General features: G+C 35.5%; 1 protein-coding gene across 4 annotated transcripts in view; it reads right to left on the reverse strand.

The window, feature by feature from the left end:
- CDS1 (CDP-diacylglycerol synthase 1) overlaps positions 1–18,077 on the reverse strand; it is a 67,069-nt gene that overhangs the window by 10,292 nt on the left and 38,700 nt on the right. For 3 of the 4 annotated variants that reach the window (XM_059173463.1, XM_059173470.1, XM_059173460.1), the window contains 5 exons: positions 7,100–7,158; positions 5,437–5,519; positions 4,052–4,139; positions 1,376–1,444; positions 499–651 (listed from right to left, as the gene is read on the reverse strand). In XM_059173463.1, coding sequence (XP_059029446.1) covers positions 499–651; positions 1,376–1,444; positions 4,052–4,139; positions 5,437–5,519; positions 7,100–7,158 — 452 coding nt within the window. The remainder of the gene's footprint in view (positions 1–498; positions 652–1,375; positions 1,445–4,051; positions 4,140–5,436; positions 5,520–7,099; positions 7,159–18,077) is intronic. The other variant, XM_059173465.1, reaches the window with a different exon arrangement.

Below are 18,077 nucleotides of genomic sequence, written 5' to 3' on the forward strand. Positions count from 1 at the left end.
CATCAGTCTTGATGACATAGATCAGCAGGGTTCTAATGGACAGCATGTCAACATCCTTCAGTGAGAGACCTCAAACATTATCTTCAAATGGCAACAGTATGCTTTTCAAAGGGAAACTGATTTTTTAGAAGCAGCAGCTTTCTGTACTATTAAAGGTCCCCTAAAAGTCAAGTAATCTTTGAGTGGTTGATTCCTTTTTAATTAAGCTTTAAATTTAGTCCATTCCTACCAGTTACAAGTGAAGCTCACTGTAACCCATTTGATTTGCAGAAATCTAAGGAATACTGAAAAATGTTTTCAAAACAAATACAAGATAAACTACCATCAATAATCATTCAAACCACTAGGTAAGTAAATTCCTAATAGACAGCTGGTGTGTGATAGTAATATTCATTTTATGTTCAAGAAAGGGAAATCACAAGGTGACAGAAGTTTAGTGCTACTTTTAAATGAACCTTTATCTTTGGGATACAGGATCCTTAACTATATTTATCTTACCCGTCTCAACACTGCCTTTAGAAAGGGAGGAAGTGAATAACTTTGAAGCTGGAAAAGTTCAGAGGGTTCACATTCTGTAACAAAGGAGTTAACATCACTTCGGTATTCCACTGGGCAGACAAAGTACTGGTATTTGGATAACATGTAGGCAGCCTGAATAACAAAGCAAGAGTCCATGAAACAGTGAATGAAAATAATAATAATTATAAATATGCTTATATATATATATTCTATTAAAAACTTAAACTTAACAGTTTTTGTATACTTATCTTTTATCCAGCCATTTTATTACAAACTTCGATTCTCACAAGACCTCTTTTAATAAAAACCTAAATTCTGTAACTGTACACTAATTTTTGAAACATTAACAATATCTGTTATGCATATCTAAAAGTAAATGTCAATTATTTTTAACAAACTTTTCCTACAAGTTGGGCTCACAGCAGTACCCACTAAGTGAACTAGCCAGTATGCATTAAGGAGGCAGAGTTCTTCAATATCATTTGCATTCTCTGCTTTACTCAAAGCCACTACTTGTCCCAGTAACTGGGTCCCCCTGAAGGCAGAACAACTGTTAGAAACTACCAAAACACAACAGCACAGCAATGGGTCTCAAGCCTAGCTGTTCATTAGAATCAGCTGGGGGAGTTAACGGACTTGGGATAGGGCTGGGACATAGACTTTATAAAAAATCCCCAGGTAATTCTGATATGAGGCCATGATCAGAGCTACTGGGGTACAAAATTGGTTCTGCTTAGTGGGTTTTAATAAATACATTATTAACATTTTGTGGTTCAGTTTTTTTTAGGTTTAGAATAGATTAGTAAAATTTGCCATCATTTTCCAAAATGTAAATAAAAATCCCAGCAAGACTCACAATGAATCCAAACACGACTGTGGAAAAGAAGCCGCCAATAAATCCTTCCCAAGTCTTTTTAGGCGACAACTAAAAAAGGTCAAATAAATTGAAAAGAGTTACTCCACTCACAAAACACAAATACACAGGCAAACTCTCTTCAGTGAATTCCCACAATACCTTATACATCTCTCCTTTTTTCTTATTGGAATGGCTCTGCAACCCTTTTTCCTTCACTCCATGATCCTGACTTATTTGTGCAAATAATTCTAGTAATATCTAACATATTAGACCCTCAAATATTTGACATACTGTGAATATATGTCTGTTTCTGTATAACCTCAACTTATTTTTTTCTCTCAAAGAACTATAAACTCTAGATTAAAATCATCATCCCATGACTTTAAAGCTTATATAAACCCCCACAATAGCATAGTTCTTGCAATAAGGATGAAGTGTACTCATTCCAAGTACATACGATCTGTACTGACCTACTACTGACAAAAAATAGAATATCACATAACATGGACAATGCAGCACATCAGATTTTTGTATATTCCCCCAAATGCCATGCATATGACAGACCTCTTTCTGAAATGGCAAAACACTCCAGATACAGTATTTGCTCCACAAGTATTCACATATCCTTCTCCCTTTGGTCACAATCTATGTCTGTCTCCATGAAGAAAGGAACATGTTGTGCTTCTAAGAATAGATACTGTTTCAGATTCCGGCTATTGTTTCTCAGTCAATGGGGCATTCAGGCAGAGAAATCTGGAGGAAAGTTTGGAAATCAGTGATGCAGGGGCAGGAGGAAAAGATTTGGGAGTGGATAGCACTAACTGCCTTATCCTATAAGATAAGGACTGATACACAGGGACCTGGTCATCAGAAGATCGCTGATGACCTCTGTGATGACACTTTCAGTGGACGGGTGAGGACAGAAGCCAAATAAATATCAGACAGAAGTTTATGCAGACAGCAACAGGTGACAGGCTAAACTACATGATCTCTTCACAGACCTCTTGTCTTAATGATGTTCATGAAAGGCCAAAGCCAAAAACGCTAATAGAAACAGTTTCTTGATAAATCTGATAACAATTCTGCCACAGAGACAAGAGTGATACACACCACTTCCTAGGATAATTCAGTATTACTGTCATGAAGTAGGAGCTGACTCAAATTGAAAAGTGACTGTTGATTATTTCAGAGATAACTTAATCGGGAACCTGGGAGGCTCAGTAGTTGGGCATCTGGCTCTTGATTTCGGCTGGGGTCATGATCTCAGGGTCCTGGGACTGAGCCCTGTGTCAGGCTCTGTGCTCAGCAGGGGAGTCTGCTTGGGGATTCTCTCTCCCCCTTCATTCTGCCTCTCCCCCCCCCCCAACTTGTGTTTTCTCTCTTTCTCTTAAATAAATAAATCTTCAAAAAATATATATAACTTATCAAATTAAATTGATCTATATCAAACTGATTTAGAGGTTAACTTGTTTAATTACATATGGGTATATTATACAACTAATCCAGCCCTAAATTCACTAGAAATTTATGTTCAAAATCAGACAGTAACATTCTTCTACATCCATAACAACCTCTTTCAAAACTTCCTAAGCCAAAAACTTCTCATCTGATATAGAAGCCTTGAATATTTAATCACCTACTCTTACACTAAAGAAGCTTGAGAAATGTTTAAATATATACATAAATAGCTTGCTTGCCTGTATCCCTACAGCTTAGCCCGATGTTGTATGCTAGACTCCTATGTGGGGAAGAATTTATGGAAGATTTTCTTGAAGGATAAGCAGTTCATGCTTTCCTCTGGGAACACTTAAGCCTCTCCTGTATCATTCTGATAAAACAGGTTTGGTACCTGCACAACTGTCTCAGTCCCTCCAAACTGCCTTCATGTAGTAACATCAAAAGAGCCAATTAACATATTTGTGGGAATATTATTAAAGATTCTACATGAATGGAGTGAATCCTATCTAAAGCCCCAACATGAAAAGTTTGTTTAAAAGTAATTAGTTCTATGATTTTTCCATGAGGAATTGGTTTCTTCTCCAAAATGAGAACTGTATAACAATTCATTTCTCCTTCTTTGCCTCCACTGACTGTAAGTAGAACCAAATCAAAGGCAAAACCACATGGTCTGCTCATGTGTATTTTTCTTTCCCTTGTCTTAACATTTACTTATTACTTGCATTACCGGTATTTTATTGTAGGGCCTCAGGGTTTTTTTTTTTTTTTTAATGAGTTTGGGTGTAAAAGCTTTATAGATGGACATGAGTATGTGAAGATGGTTAAGTGGACCCTTTCAAAAAAAAATTGCTAAAGGAGCAGAGTCTAGGAAAGACTTGTTTGTAGGGTTGCTACAATGGAATGGAAGAAGGAAGACCTGCATTGTAGCTAATAGAAAGAAACCAGCCAAAAGATGAAATGAGCCTTCACAAGATGAAGGATAATTGATAGAGACAGGTCCTTATTGAGCAGACAAGAGACTGTCTCACAAAGTATCCAGATGGAATCATTGGGAAATATGGCTCACTGTCCCTACACTGTGGCTGTTAAATACAGCTATGGGAAAACCAAAACACCTCACAAATAAAAATGTACAACAGCACCAAATTGTTGGAAATTTTCTCCAGTGGCTCATTTTAAGGTTATGGTAATGGCTTGCTCAAGATGTTGTTCCATTACCTTAATTAATGGAGTCCTCCCAAAAAAAAATCCAAAAAGGTAAGCAGTTATGTCATTGCAAATAACACTTGATATTGGAACAAGGAACCTTAAAGAAAATCGGAAAAAACGTCCATATGATTAAGTGTCAAACATTTATACAGGTTATGACTCATAAAGAACCAATGCAATAACCCTTTGGATTATACTGCAGCCTCATCCAGAACATTTGCCAAAACATTAGTAGAAATGATATATATCAAGTAAATTTGCCCAGATCAGCTTAATGCAATTCAGCAGAGAAAAATCTATAAATAAATCAACATATCAGGAGAATATTGCTAAGGAAAATATTAAATAATCAATTTAATTTTAATATTAAGCAATCTATTTCTAGAGCTATGGACTTTCAAATTTCAGTTTTATGAGAAACAAGTTATAACAGCACAAAGAATTAAAATAAGCAGTCTTTCAAAATGGAAAGGAGTCATTTGTTTAGACACAATATAATCTCATAAATTTATAACAAGCACTTAATACAAATTCTTTCTCGGGAAGAACTATCAATTTTAATTCTACCTTAGCCTATAGTTATAGTAAACCCTGCTAATTTTATAGAACCCACTAAGTTCAGTAGCTTCCCCCTATCAATTAAAAGTGTGTATATGGAAGACAATCTCAAAATGATTCTGTTCATTTTACACACACACACACGCACACACACACACACACACCCCCTGGTATTAAAAACTAGAACAAAACACAAAGCTGTGAAGGATTTTATCTTGACAAAGACCTATTGACTATAAAGATTTTAACTAATGGGTTTAAAAAGAATGTGGGGATAACATGGTCAGATTTCTTAAATCACTTTTCTCTACTCTGTTTTTAACTAATAATTTTTATAATTTTAAACTAATAAAAAATGCTTTCTGAATATTCAAGTCACTGTTAGACAGTAAGTAATTCCATCTGAAATCTGGACACTCCCGCATAAAGGCAGAGGAGAACCCACCCAATTTTCATTCAGCACAGTGTTTGCTCACAAGCCAGCTTTCATATTCTTTTGCATTCACAAAAATAATATGCTCTTTTTAAAATTTATGTATGCTTTGTAAAAAGGCATATAAGATGTAGTACACCTGAAAATGTAATTAATTTTTGGAGCTTTGATGAGGACTTCCTGCATTTTATTTGGAAGCCGAAAAAGAAGGCTTTTCAAGTTGTTAACGAAGTGTTTGTCTTCAAAGAGTAAAGCAAAACTCAGTAAGATATTTTAGTGATAGAGCAACAAAAACAAAAAAAAAGAGTACATTTTAGTAGAAATCTATAAGACACTGCCCAACTGAAAGAGCTTTAAAAAGGCTAGGACATAAACACAAAGCAGCATAATGCTGTCCCCTTACCATATCATGCCTTCAAACAGATTTTGGATGACAAGATGTGACTGAGTCACTGTTATCAGTAGAGTGACATGAGTCCATGCGAACTGTTAATAGCCCAACAACACAACAATTAGTGAGCACAGCTGATCAGTGCAGCCCTGGAAGCAAGAGCAATTTTGAAACACAAATTTCTAGCATGACTTTTGGTCAAAGTTTGTAAGATAGGGACATACAAAATAAACGTTGTTAGTAAATTATAGTCATTTGAGGGTCTACTTGAACCTTAAAACCATGAAGACATTTAATAAAGTAATCTTAATTTAAACAAAAATGGAATGCTAACAATACTGGGAAACATTACTGAATTTAAAAATATATACAAAATATACAACAATCCTGAATCATTAGATTGAAATGATAATGAGAAATTTCTGCTGTTCTTACAGCATCTAGAGAGGATCATTTTGCTCTGGCTGCCTTCTGCATTAAAAATGCTAAAAGCTATTCCTTTTTCAGAGTTCATTATGGTAACTTTTCCCATAGAGAGTTATTTCTGCCTTCAGATAACTCAAACCAGCAGGGACCAGTTACCCTTAAACACCAGCATTCCATACTTGAAAGTTGGTCTTTACAGTACCACTCAAGGACAGTATTCAATTTCAGAATTTCAAACCTGTGTGTTTCATCAAGTTCATCTAGCCTGAGAGATGCCATGTTAGTAATTTTTTTAGCATCAGTTTGTATGAATAGAATGTGAATGGGAAAAAAAATACCTTAATATTTCTATATCTGTCTCATAATTTTGACTGGAATTTATAAAATGTTCAAACTTGTTAAGATTTGGATTTATTCATAATAAACCTATTTCTCATTTTGGTAAATAATAAATGAGGATTTATAATATATTTGTTTTATTTTAATCTGCATAGAAGATCCAATTCTCGTTCATTTTGGTTGCTTCAAAATGCATAAATGATTTTTTTTCCAATAAAATTTATGTTTTCATAGGAGATTCTATTATTTCTAACTCGTCTTGATGGTTTCTAGATTTTCATGGATAATTTGACTCTCCTCAAGATTCCCCCAAATTAGAAATTTAAGGAATATTACAGTTTCCTAGTGATGATGCTCAGCAGAATGTCTCAATGTAGAAAAGCAAAGCATAAAGAACAGGAAATATATCCAAATCCAAAACAAGCCTTATTAATACATGAATTCACAGATCTAAATACTATATTTTCCATTTTACATTCTTATAATTAGCTACCTTTTAAGAAAATAAGAAAAATTCATCATACACAGTAATAAATTTCATAAAATACTAAGCACAGTTCAATGATAAACTACATAAAACACCTTAGGGCAAAAAGAATTATGCAATTAACTGTGTGACTAACCACAGCTACAGGAAAATATATGTTCTGTTCTCCTTATGTTCAGCTAAGGACAAATAAAGATACTTACTGTCCATAGAAAAATATCAGATACTTTGAAACCAGTTAAAATTTTTAAATCTTCAAGAATTGTACAACTTAAACCTTTTGTATGTAACAGTCATCCAAAATTGAAATACCCCTCATATTTAGGCAAAACATCAACTAGCAGATTAGATCTTCTCACTATAGAAAAAAAAAAAATAAAGGCAAGCACATTTTTATTACATGTAGTTATGGTTAATACAGACCATATAAAACTGCAGACGATAATGTTTCTTCACCAAGCTCAGCACAAACATGCAGAAACCTGTTTAAGAACAAAAAACATGTGCTTGTTGTGCAATGTTATAAAATATAAGATTCATGAGCTCAAACGAATTTTCTCTACCACTTCAAGGTATACTTTAGCATTTACTCAAAGGCCACCTCTCCTACTCATAAAAAGCATTTTAAATTAAAGTTTTTTGAGTGAAATAATCTTGTGTTCTCCAAAATACCTAATATATTCTGTGGTATAAATTCAAAAAGTATCCCCTGCATTAATTATGTGAATTAGTCCCTTGCAAATATATGAACACAGAAAAACAAATCCTGAATTTCAGTTGAATGAAAGTTATTTGATAAGAGAGAGAAAAAAGTTACCTACAAGGGAAAATCTATAAGACTATGAGCTGAGGGATGCCTGGGTGGCTCAGTTGGTTAAGCAGCTGCCTTCGGCTCAGGTCATGATCCCAGTGCCCTGGGATCGAGTCCCACATCAGGCTCCTTGCTCCGCAGGGAGCCTGCTTCTCCCTCTGACTGCCTGCCACTCTGTCTGCCTGTGCTCGCTCTCGCTCTCTCTCTGACAAATAAATAAATAAATAAATAAATAAATAAATAAAAAGACTATGAGCTGAGTTTTCAGCAGGAACTTTGCAAGCCAGAATGGAGTGGTGTGCCATATTCGAAGTCCTGAAAGGAAAAAACCTACAGCCAAGAATACCCCATTTGGCAAGGTAATCATTTTAAATTTGAGTTTTCCAGACAAATAAAAGATAAATGAGTCTTAGAAGAAGAGTTAAAGGTACTTCTTTTTTTTTGTTTTGTTTTTTGTTTTTTGATAGAGAGAGAGAGCATGAGAGGAGAGAGGTCAGCTGAAGAAGCAGATTCCCTGCCAAGCAGCGAGCCCAATGCGGGACTTGATCCTGAGACTCCAGAATCATGACCTGAGCTGAAGGCAGTGGCTTAACCAACTGAGCGACCCAGGCACCCCAAAGGGACTTCTTTAAGTAGAAAAGAAATGGCTATAAGTAGATGTAAGAAAATTATGAATAAAAGACATGGGGCAGGGGCACCTGGGTGGCTCAGTGTGTTAAAGCCTCTGCCTCTGGCTCGGGTCACAATCCCAGGGTCCTGGGATAGAGCCCCACATGGGGCTCTCTACTCAGCTGGGAGCCTGCTTCCCTCTCTCTCTCTCTGCCTGCCTCTCAGCCTACTTGTGATCTCTGTCAAATAAATACATTAAAAAAAAAAAAAAAGACATGGGGCACTTGGGTGGCTCAGTCAGTTAAGCCTTAGACTCTTGATTTTGGCTCAGGTCAGGATCTCAGGGTTGTGAGATCAAGTCCACACCAGGCTCCACACTGGGTGGTGGAGCCCAAGATTCTCTTTCCCCTTCTCCCATTGTCCCTCCCCCTGCTCACATCCTCTCTAATAAATAAATATATCTTTAAAAAAGAAAAAAAAAAGAATGTAGGGGTGCCTGGGTGTCTCAGTTGGTTAAGTGTCTGCCTTCTGTTCAGGTCATGATCTCAGAGTCCTGGGATCAAGGCATGTATGTGTTGGGCTCCTGCTCAGTGGTGGGGGGGTGGCTGGTGTCTGCTTTTCCCTCTGCCCCTCTCCCTCCATTTGTTCTCTCTCATGCACACACACACACACTCTCTCTCAATTAAATAAAACATTTTTTAAAAAAGTAAAATATGATCACATATACATAAAACATGGAGGCGGGAATATAAAAAGGGGAGGAGGAAAAAGAAAAGGTATTTTTTTCTTTTCTTTTTTTAATAAGGATGTATTAGATCTTAAATTACCATTTAATTAACATAGACTGCTATTTACTTAGGATGTTATATATGAATCTCATAGTAACCACAAACCTAAAACCTATAATAGATAAACAAAAAATAAAAAGAGAGAACACCAAACATAAGACTATAGAAATTCATCAATCACACACACACAAAAAAAGAGCAAGAGAATGGAGGTTCCTCAAAATGTTGAAAATAGAACTACCCTATGACCCAGCAATTGCACTACTGGGTATTTACCCTAAAGATACAAATGTAGTGATCTGAAGGGGCACGTGCACCCGAATGTTTATAGCAGCACTGTCCACAATAGCCAAACTATGGAAAGAACCTAGATGTCCATCAACAGATGAATGGATAAAGAAGATGTGGTATATATACACAATGGAATACTATGCAGCCATCAAAAGAAATGAAATCTTGCCATTTGTGATGACGTGGATAGAACTAGAGGGTATCATGCTTAGCGAAATAAGTCAATTGGAGAAAGACAACTATCATATGATCTCCCTGATATGAGGAAGTGGAGATGCAACATGGAGGGTTAAGGGGGTAGGAGAAGAATAAATGAAACAAGATGGGATTGGGAGGGAGACAAACCATAAGTGACTCTTAATCTCACAAAACAAACTGAGGGTTGCTGGGAGTAGGGGGGGTGGGAGAGGGTGGTGGAGTTATGGACATTGGGGAGGGTATGTGCTATGGTGAGTGCTGTGAAGTATGTAAACCTGGCGATTCACATACCTATATCCCGGGGTATAAAAATATATGTTTATAAAAAATAAAAAAATAAAAATAAATTATTTGTTTCCTGGTTAGGAAACAAATAACAAAATAGCATAACTATCAATAATTATTTTAAATGTAAATGGCCTAAATGCTCCAATCGAAAGACATACAATGGCAAAATGGATAAAGAAACAAGACCCATCTATGTGCTGTTTACAAGGGACTCATCTCAGATCTAAAGACACTGACTGAAAGCAAAGTGATGACAGTGCATTAACCAAGGAAATGGAAGCAGGGGTGGGGGGGAGCAGGGTAGCAATACTTAGATCAGACAAAGCAGACTTTAAAATAAAGACTAATGAGAAACAAAGAAGGGCTTTACATAATGATAAAAGGGCCAATCTAGCAAGAAGATATAATAATTATAAACAACTACACACCCAACACTGGAGCACCTAAAAGCAGGAAGCAAATATTAATGGGCATAAAGAGAGAAACTGATGGTAAAACAATAATATTAGAGGACTTTAACATACCACTTACATCAATGGATAGATCGTCCAGGCAGAAAAATCATCAAAAGATTCAGTGTTTTTAAATGACACATGGGACCAGATGGATATAACAGATATATATAGAACATTCCATCTAAAAACAGCAGGAGAGAGGTACCTGACAGGCTCAGTTGGTAGAGCATGTGACTCTTGATCACAGGGTTGTAAATTCAAGCCCCCACATTAGGTGTAGAGATTATAAACAAATAAACTTTAAAAAAATAAATAATTAATTAAAAAAATTTAAAAACAACAGAATACACATTTAAGTGCACATGGAACACTCTCCAGAAGAGATCATGTACTAGACCTTGAAACAAACCTCAATAAATTTGACAATTTATTGATATCATACCATGTTATCTTTTCTAATCAGAATGGTATGAAACTAGAAGTAAATCGTGAGGGAAAAAAAAGGAAACAATACAAAAACATGGAGGCTAAACAATATGATTCTAACAACTAAGGACCAAAAGAAATTAAAGAATAATAAAAAACCCCACACATTGAGACAAATGAAAATGAAAACATAATTATCTAAAATCCTCTGGAACACAGTGAAAGCAGTTTAAAAAGAAAATATAGTGATATAGGCCTCCCTAAAGAAAGAAGAGTTCAAATAAACAACCTAACCTTACACCTCAGGGAACTAGAAAAAGAACAAGCAAAGCCCAAGGTCAGTAGAAAAAAAAGGAAAAAAATAAAGATCAGAGCAGAAATAAATGACATAGAAACAAAAAAACACAGTAGAAAAAAAAAATCAACAAAACCAAGAGCTGGTTCTTTGAAAAGATAAACAAAATTGATAAACCTTAGCCAAGACTACTATCTTTTTCAAGAAAAGAGAAAAACCCAAGTAAAATCAGAAATAAGACAGTAGTAATAACTAAAACTACAGAAATACAAAGGATCATAAGAGACTATGATGAAAAATTATAAGCCAACAAACTGAGCAATCTAAAAGAAATGGATAAATTTCTAAAAACATACAATCTTCTAAAACTAAATCAGGAAGAAATAGGAAATCTGAAGAAACTGATTAAAAGTAAAGAACCTGAATCACTAATCAAAAACCACTAAAAAACTAAAGCCCTGGACTAGACAGATTCACAGGTCAATTCTACCAAACATTCGTAGATAATTAATACTTACTCTCCTCAAACAATTCCAAAAAAATAGGAGGAAAACACCAAAATATATTCTACAAAGCCAGCATTACCCTGATACTAAAATCAAAGATATCACAAAAAAACAGAAACTACAATCAATATTCCTGAACATAGATGCAAAAATCCTCATCAAAATATTGGCAAATCACATACAATACCCTAAAAAGATTATTCATCAGGATCAAGTGGGATTTAATCTGGAAATGCAAGCATGATTCAACATCCACAAATCAACCAATATGATATACCACCACCAACAAAATGAAGTATAAAAATCATGATCATCTCAATAGTTGCAAAGCATTTGACAAATCCAATATCCATTAATGATTTTAAAAAAATGTCTCAACAAAGTGAGGTTAGAGTATGTATATATACACATACATTCTCATACACACACACACACGAAACTCGTAACTAATAGCATATTCAATGATGAAAAACTGAGAACTTAAGATTATGAATAAGACAGGATACCCACTCTCTCTTCACTTTTACTCAACACAGTACTGGAAGTCCAAGCCATAGCAATCAGACAAGAAAAAGAAATAAAAGGCATCCATATTGGTAAAAGTTAAATTGATGAGGACATGATATATAGAAAATCCTAAAAACTCCACCAAAAAACTACTAGATGTAATGAATGAATTCAATAAAGTTACAGCATGCAAAATTAATACCTAGAAATCAGTAGTGTTTCTACATACTAATAATGAGGTAGCACAAAGAGAAATTAAGAAACCAACATCATTTGCAATTGTACCAGAAAGAATAACACTTAACCAAATACTTAAACAAAAGATGAAAGACCTGGACTCTGAAAACTATAAAACATTAATGAAAATAAATTGAAGATGACATAAACAAATGGAAAGAAATCCCATGTTCATGGATCATAATAATACTGTTAAAATGTCCATATTACCCAAAACAATCTACAGATTCAATGCAATACCTATCAAAATACGCATAGCATTTTTCATAGAATTAGAACAAATAATTTGTATGGAACCTCAAAAGATCCCAAATACCCAAACCAATCTTGAAAGGGTTAAAAAAAAAAAAAAGAAGAAAGAAAGAAAGAAAGAAAGAAAGAAAGAAAAAGAAAAAGCTAGAGATATCACACTCCTGGGTTTCAAGATATACTACAAAACTGTAGTAATCAAAACAGTATGGTGCAGACACAAAAACAAGACAAATAGATCAATGGAACAGAATAGAGACCCCATAAATAAACCCACAATTACACAGCCAATTAATGTATGACAAAGGAGGCAAGACTATAAAATGGGGGAAAAGATAGTCGTGTTAATAAATGGTGCTGGAGGGTGCCTGGGTGGTTCAGTGGTTAAAGCCTCTGCCTTTGGCTCAGCTCATGATCCCAGGGTCCTGGGATCGAGCCTCACTTCAGGCTCTCTGCTCAGCAGGGAGCCTGCCTCCTTTTCTCTCTCTCTGCCTGCCTCTCAGCCTACTTGTGATCTGTCTGTCAAATAAATAAAAATCTTTAAAAAATAAAAATAAAAATAAATGGTGCTGGAAAAATGGGATAGCTACATGCAAAAAAAACTGGACCACTTCTTAACACCATACCATACACAAGAATCAACTCAAAATGGATTTAAGACCTAAATGTGGGACCTAAAACCATAAAAATCCTAGAAGAGAGTTCAAGCAGTAATTTCTCTGACATCAACCACATCAACATTTTTCTGATGTGTCTCCTAAGGCAAGGGAAACAAAAGCAAAAATAAACTATTGGAACCACCTCAAAATTAAAAGCTTTTGTATAGCAAAGAAAACCATTAACAAAACAAAAGGCAATCTACTAAATGGGAGAAAATATTTGCAAATGATATATCCAATAAAGTATGAATATCCAAAATACATGAAGAACTTCTATAACTTAACACCAAAAAAACACAGTCTAATTTTAAAATGGGCAGAGGACCTGAACACACATTTTTCCAATAAAGACATACAGATGGTAAACATGAAAAGATGCTCAACATCACTAATCATCAGGGAAATGGAGGGAAAAGTTGACAAAACCAAGAGACAACCAACAGAATGGGAGAAGATATTTGCAAACGACATATCAGATAAAGGACTAGTGTCCAGAATCTATAAAGAACTTCCCAAACGCAACACCCAAAGAACAAATGATCAAATCAAGAAATGGGCAGAAGACATAAACAGACATTTCTGTAAAGACATCCAAATGGCCAACAGAAACATGAAAAAGTGCTCCACATCACTTGGCATCAGGGAAATACAACTCAAAACCACAATGAGATATCACCACAATGAGATATCACCCAGTCAGAATGGCTAAAATTAACAAGTCAGGAAATGACAGATGTTGGCGAGGATGTGGAGAAAGAGGAACCTTCCTACACTGTTGGTGGGAATGCAAGCCACTCTGGAAAACAGTGTGGAGGTTCCTCAAAAAGTTGAAAATAGAGCTACCTATGACTCAGCAATTGTACTACTGGGTTTTATCTCAAAGGTCAAATGTAGTGAGCCGAAAGAGCACATGCACCCCAATATTTATAGCAGCAATGTCCACAATAGCCAAACTACGGAAAAAGCCCAGATGTCCACCAACAGATGAATGGGCAAAGAAGATGTGGTATATATACACAATGGAATGTTACTTGGCCATAAAAGACATGAAATCTTGCCATTTGCAACAACTTGGACGGAACTAGGGAGTATTGTGTGAAGCGAAATAAGTCTATCAGGGAAAGACAATTATCATACGATCTCACGGGTATGTGGAATTTAAGAAACAAAACAGGATCATAGGGGAAGAGAGGAAAAAAATAAAACAAGACAAAATCAGAGAAGGAGGCAAACCATAAGAGACTCTTAATCATAGGAAACAAACTGAGGGTTGCTGGATGGGAGGGGAGTGGGGGGAGGGGGTAACTGGGTGCTGGCCAAAATTAAATGGCCAAAATTAAAAAGACAAGAAATAACAAGTGTTGGCAAGGATGTAGAAAAAAAAGAACCCCCATATACTGTTAATGGGAATATAAATTGTTACAACCACTGTGGAAAACAGTATGGAGGTTCCTCAAAAAATTAGAAAATAGACACACCACATGAATCAGTATTTCCACTACTGAGCATTTATCCAAACAAAGACTCTAATTTGAAAAGATACATGCATCCTATGTCTATTGAGCATTATTTACAATAGCCAAGATATGGAAGCAAGTGTCCAAGCAGTGTCCACCAAGAGACAATCAGATTAGGAAGATACAGTATATATATGCAATAGAATATTACTCAGCCACAAAAAGGATGAGATCTTGCCATTTACAACAACACGGAAAGACATAGAGTATTACGCTAAGTGAAATAAGTTAGACTGAGGAAGACAAATACCACATGATTTCACGCTTATGAGGAATCTAAAAACAACAAAACAGTAAGTAAGTAAACAAACAAAAAAACAAACCAGAACCAGACCTATAAATACAGGATAAACTGACAGTTGACAGAAGGGAAGTGGTAGGAGAATGGGTAAAATGGGTGAAGGGGAGTGGGAGATACAGACACTCAGTTATGGAATGAGTAAGCCACGGGAATAAAAGGCAGAGCATAAGAAATACAGTCAACAATATAGTGTAATAGAAATGTATGGGGACAGATGGTAGCTACACTTGTGCTAAACATAGCATAATGTATAAACTTGTCAAATCACTATGTTGTACACCTGAAACTAATATAATGTTGTGTGTCAACTATACTAAAAAAGCACAAAGTATCATTATGAAAAACTTATTTGCTGTATCAATCCATCAAGTGTATGTACAGAATGTTTCAATCTCTACATAATATAAAAAGTAATAATAATTATAGGGCAGCTAACATCTACTGAACAATTACTATGTTCCAGGCTCTCCTCCAAGCATTTCACAAATATCAACTTGTTTAATGCTTCCAATATCCCTATGATGTATATTATTATCTTCATTTAACAGATGAAGAAAAATACACAAAGGACTTTATTAATTAACTGAAAAATAAGGGCTAGGAAACAGTTAAATCCTCAGATCTTATTGACTTTCAAGAGTCATGTGGTTCCATAAACCATTATCAGTAAGATTCAGGTTAAGAATGACTTGAAATTGGGGCACCTGGGTGGCTCAGTCATTAAGCAGCTGCCTTCAGCTCAGGTCATTAACCCCGGGGTCCCGGGATGGAGCCCTACAGTGGGCTCCCTGCTCAGCAGGAAGCCTGCTTCTCCCTCTCCCATCCCCACCCCCCACTTATGTTCCCTCTCTCGCTGACTCTTTCTGTCAAATATATAAATAAAATCTTAAAAAAAAAAATAGAATGACTTGAGGTTTCTCAGAACCATATTATAATAATTACAGTAAAATATAACACTTTAAATAATGTAAAGATTTACAAACAGCAAATGTTTATGTATTGTGTTTATGTGTATATCCCACAACTTTATTACAATGACATTTTACTAAATAAAAAGTCTGCCTAATTGAAATTTAATAATCATATACAAAAATAATGGGAGGCAATGGAAAGCACTTTTTGCCCATATATCAGTGAACTTCTAGAGAGAAAAATTCTGGGGTGCCTAAGTGGCTCAACTGGTTAAGCAACTACTTTTGGCTTAGGTCATGATCCTGGAGTCCTGGGATGGAGTCCCACATTGGGCTCCCCACTCAGTGGGGAGTCTGCTTCTCCCTCTGAGTCTCTCCCCTCTCATGCTCTCTCTCACTCTCTCTCTCAAATAAATAAAATCTTAAAAAAAATAAAGAGAAATATTCTTTTACAGAGGTAGATACTGCAAATGCATAAACCAAGCTTAATTTCAGATAAACAGGCGCCCACTGTTCTATTCTGCAGTATCGCCGCCGTGAGTTCTCCAAACAGAAAATGAATTGCCAGATAATCTATCCCATATGAAATAAGTACTAGATTTCAGATTTATAGGTAATATTTACCAAGGCAATTCTACCCACCAGAGTAAGCAAGGTTGCTACTACTCTGACCAGAGCAAAGAATCAACCAGCAATTTCCTTGAGCAACTTTTTGAAGGCTATTTTGAAACGTCAGCGAAAAGGATAATGACAAAAGAAGAGAATACATACTGGCTCCCAGGTCCTATCTCACCTCCTATTTGTCACCTACAGAGTAATCTGACTGATCTGTAAAAGAAATATGGGAACATTTTCAAGTGGAAGCACAACTGAAACCTGTATGTCACTTTCTTGAGACAAAAAAAGAACCTAGGAGGGGGTAGAGAATAAAACATGAAATTCATGGCTTTGCAATCACCAGCAGCATAAAAAAAACTCTTTAAAAATCATTGCTTTTAAGTTTTTATTCTAGAGCAGGTAGACTTATTTTGTGGCTCAAAGAACAATGTAAATTCTGTTTTAAGCCACTGGTTCATAGTTAGAGGTGAATGAATGTAAACTGGACTTAGTGCAGAAGCTGATGTGGTGAGGGCTAAGCAGAGACAAGACAGATGCCTCTGGAACTCCACTTCTACCCAAACGGACTCACAGACTGTCCCAACACAACCTTGGGAACTTCCCAACATCATTAGTTGTGATTATATTCTCACAAATACTGCTTTCACATGTATGGTTTTCTCATTTTTTAAATCATATAATATCATTCACCCATAAGCATTTCTTCAAACAAAATGACCACAGAATTACTTGGTATTTTCCTAAGGGTGATTTTATCCAAGACAGTCTTGGCTACTCACTTTTACCTGCTCTAATTACACTGTTAAATCACCAGTAACATGCAGCTTTTGGGGTGCTTTCATAAAGGATAGAATTGTCTGACTCCTAGATACATTAAGATAATACAATTTTCTGAATTTGGGAAGGGTATAAAGTGTTTTCCAAGAATATCTAAGAAATATTATTTTTAAAGAAAAACCATCTGAAAAACAAATTTTTTCATTCACAACCCTATAGCTATGTGTGTACTTTATGTTTAAATGTGTATGTAAAAATATATTACACTATTTCAACAAATCTATGGAAAGAATAACTTTGTCTATTTGGATCCATAGTTTACTTTTTTCCTAATTAATAAAGAATCTCTGTATGGTTACATTTCCAATTAAAAATGGGATTTCTCAAGTATTATAAATGAAGTACTCACTTAAATGTTTCCCAACATACAGTTTTTAATATGTAACTAGGTATAGTTGCTATTGCTGATCTCCATTTATGTACCCGGCCCTGCACCTGGTGCTGTCACACAAAGATGTGTACATCCTGTTGTCTGGTATATTAAAGAGTCCCCAAGGAGCTCCAAAGATCCAGTCACCAACAGACTAAAGAGAGGCAGATTCAAAAAGAACAAAAATGAACGAGATTTCTAAAGTAGTCAGGAGAAGTAAAGGAGAAAGAAGACATTCAAAAGTCCAAAAGATGGGACAGAGGGCATTTCAGGAAAATGGACAAACAATATTTATTGTGTAAAGATACACAAGATACAAAAAATGAGTATGACAGGCATTTCCATTCAAGGAGCTCAAAATCAAGCTGAAGAGACAGAAAGCATAAATTAATGACGTTGTTTTAAAAATCTTCTATTGGTGATTAACTAATTCAATAAAAACATGCACTCCTTATAAGGTTCAAGAAACAGACATTAAGGGGCACCTGAGTGGCTCAGTTGGTTAAGCAACTGCCTTGGGTCATGATC

Source organism: Mustela lutreola, chromosome 1, assembly GCF_030435805.1.
Source record: "Mustela lutreola isolate mMusLut2 chromosome 1, mMusLut2.pri, whole genome shotgun sequence".
NCBI lineage: Eukaryota > Metazoa > Chordata > Mammalia > Carnivora > Mustelidae > Mustela > Mustela lutreola.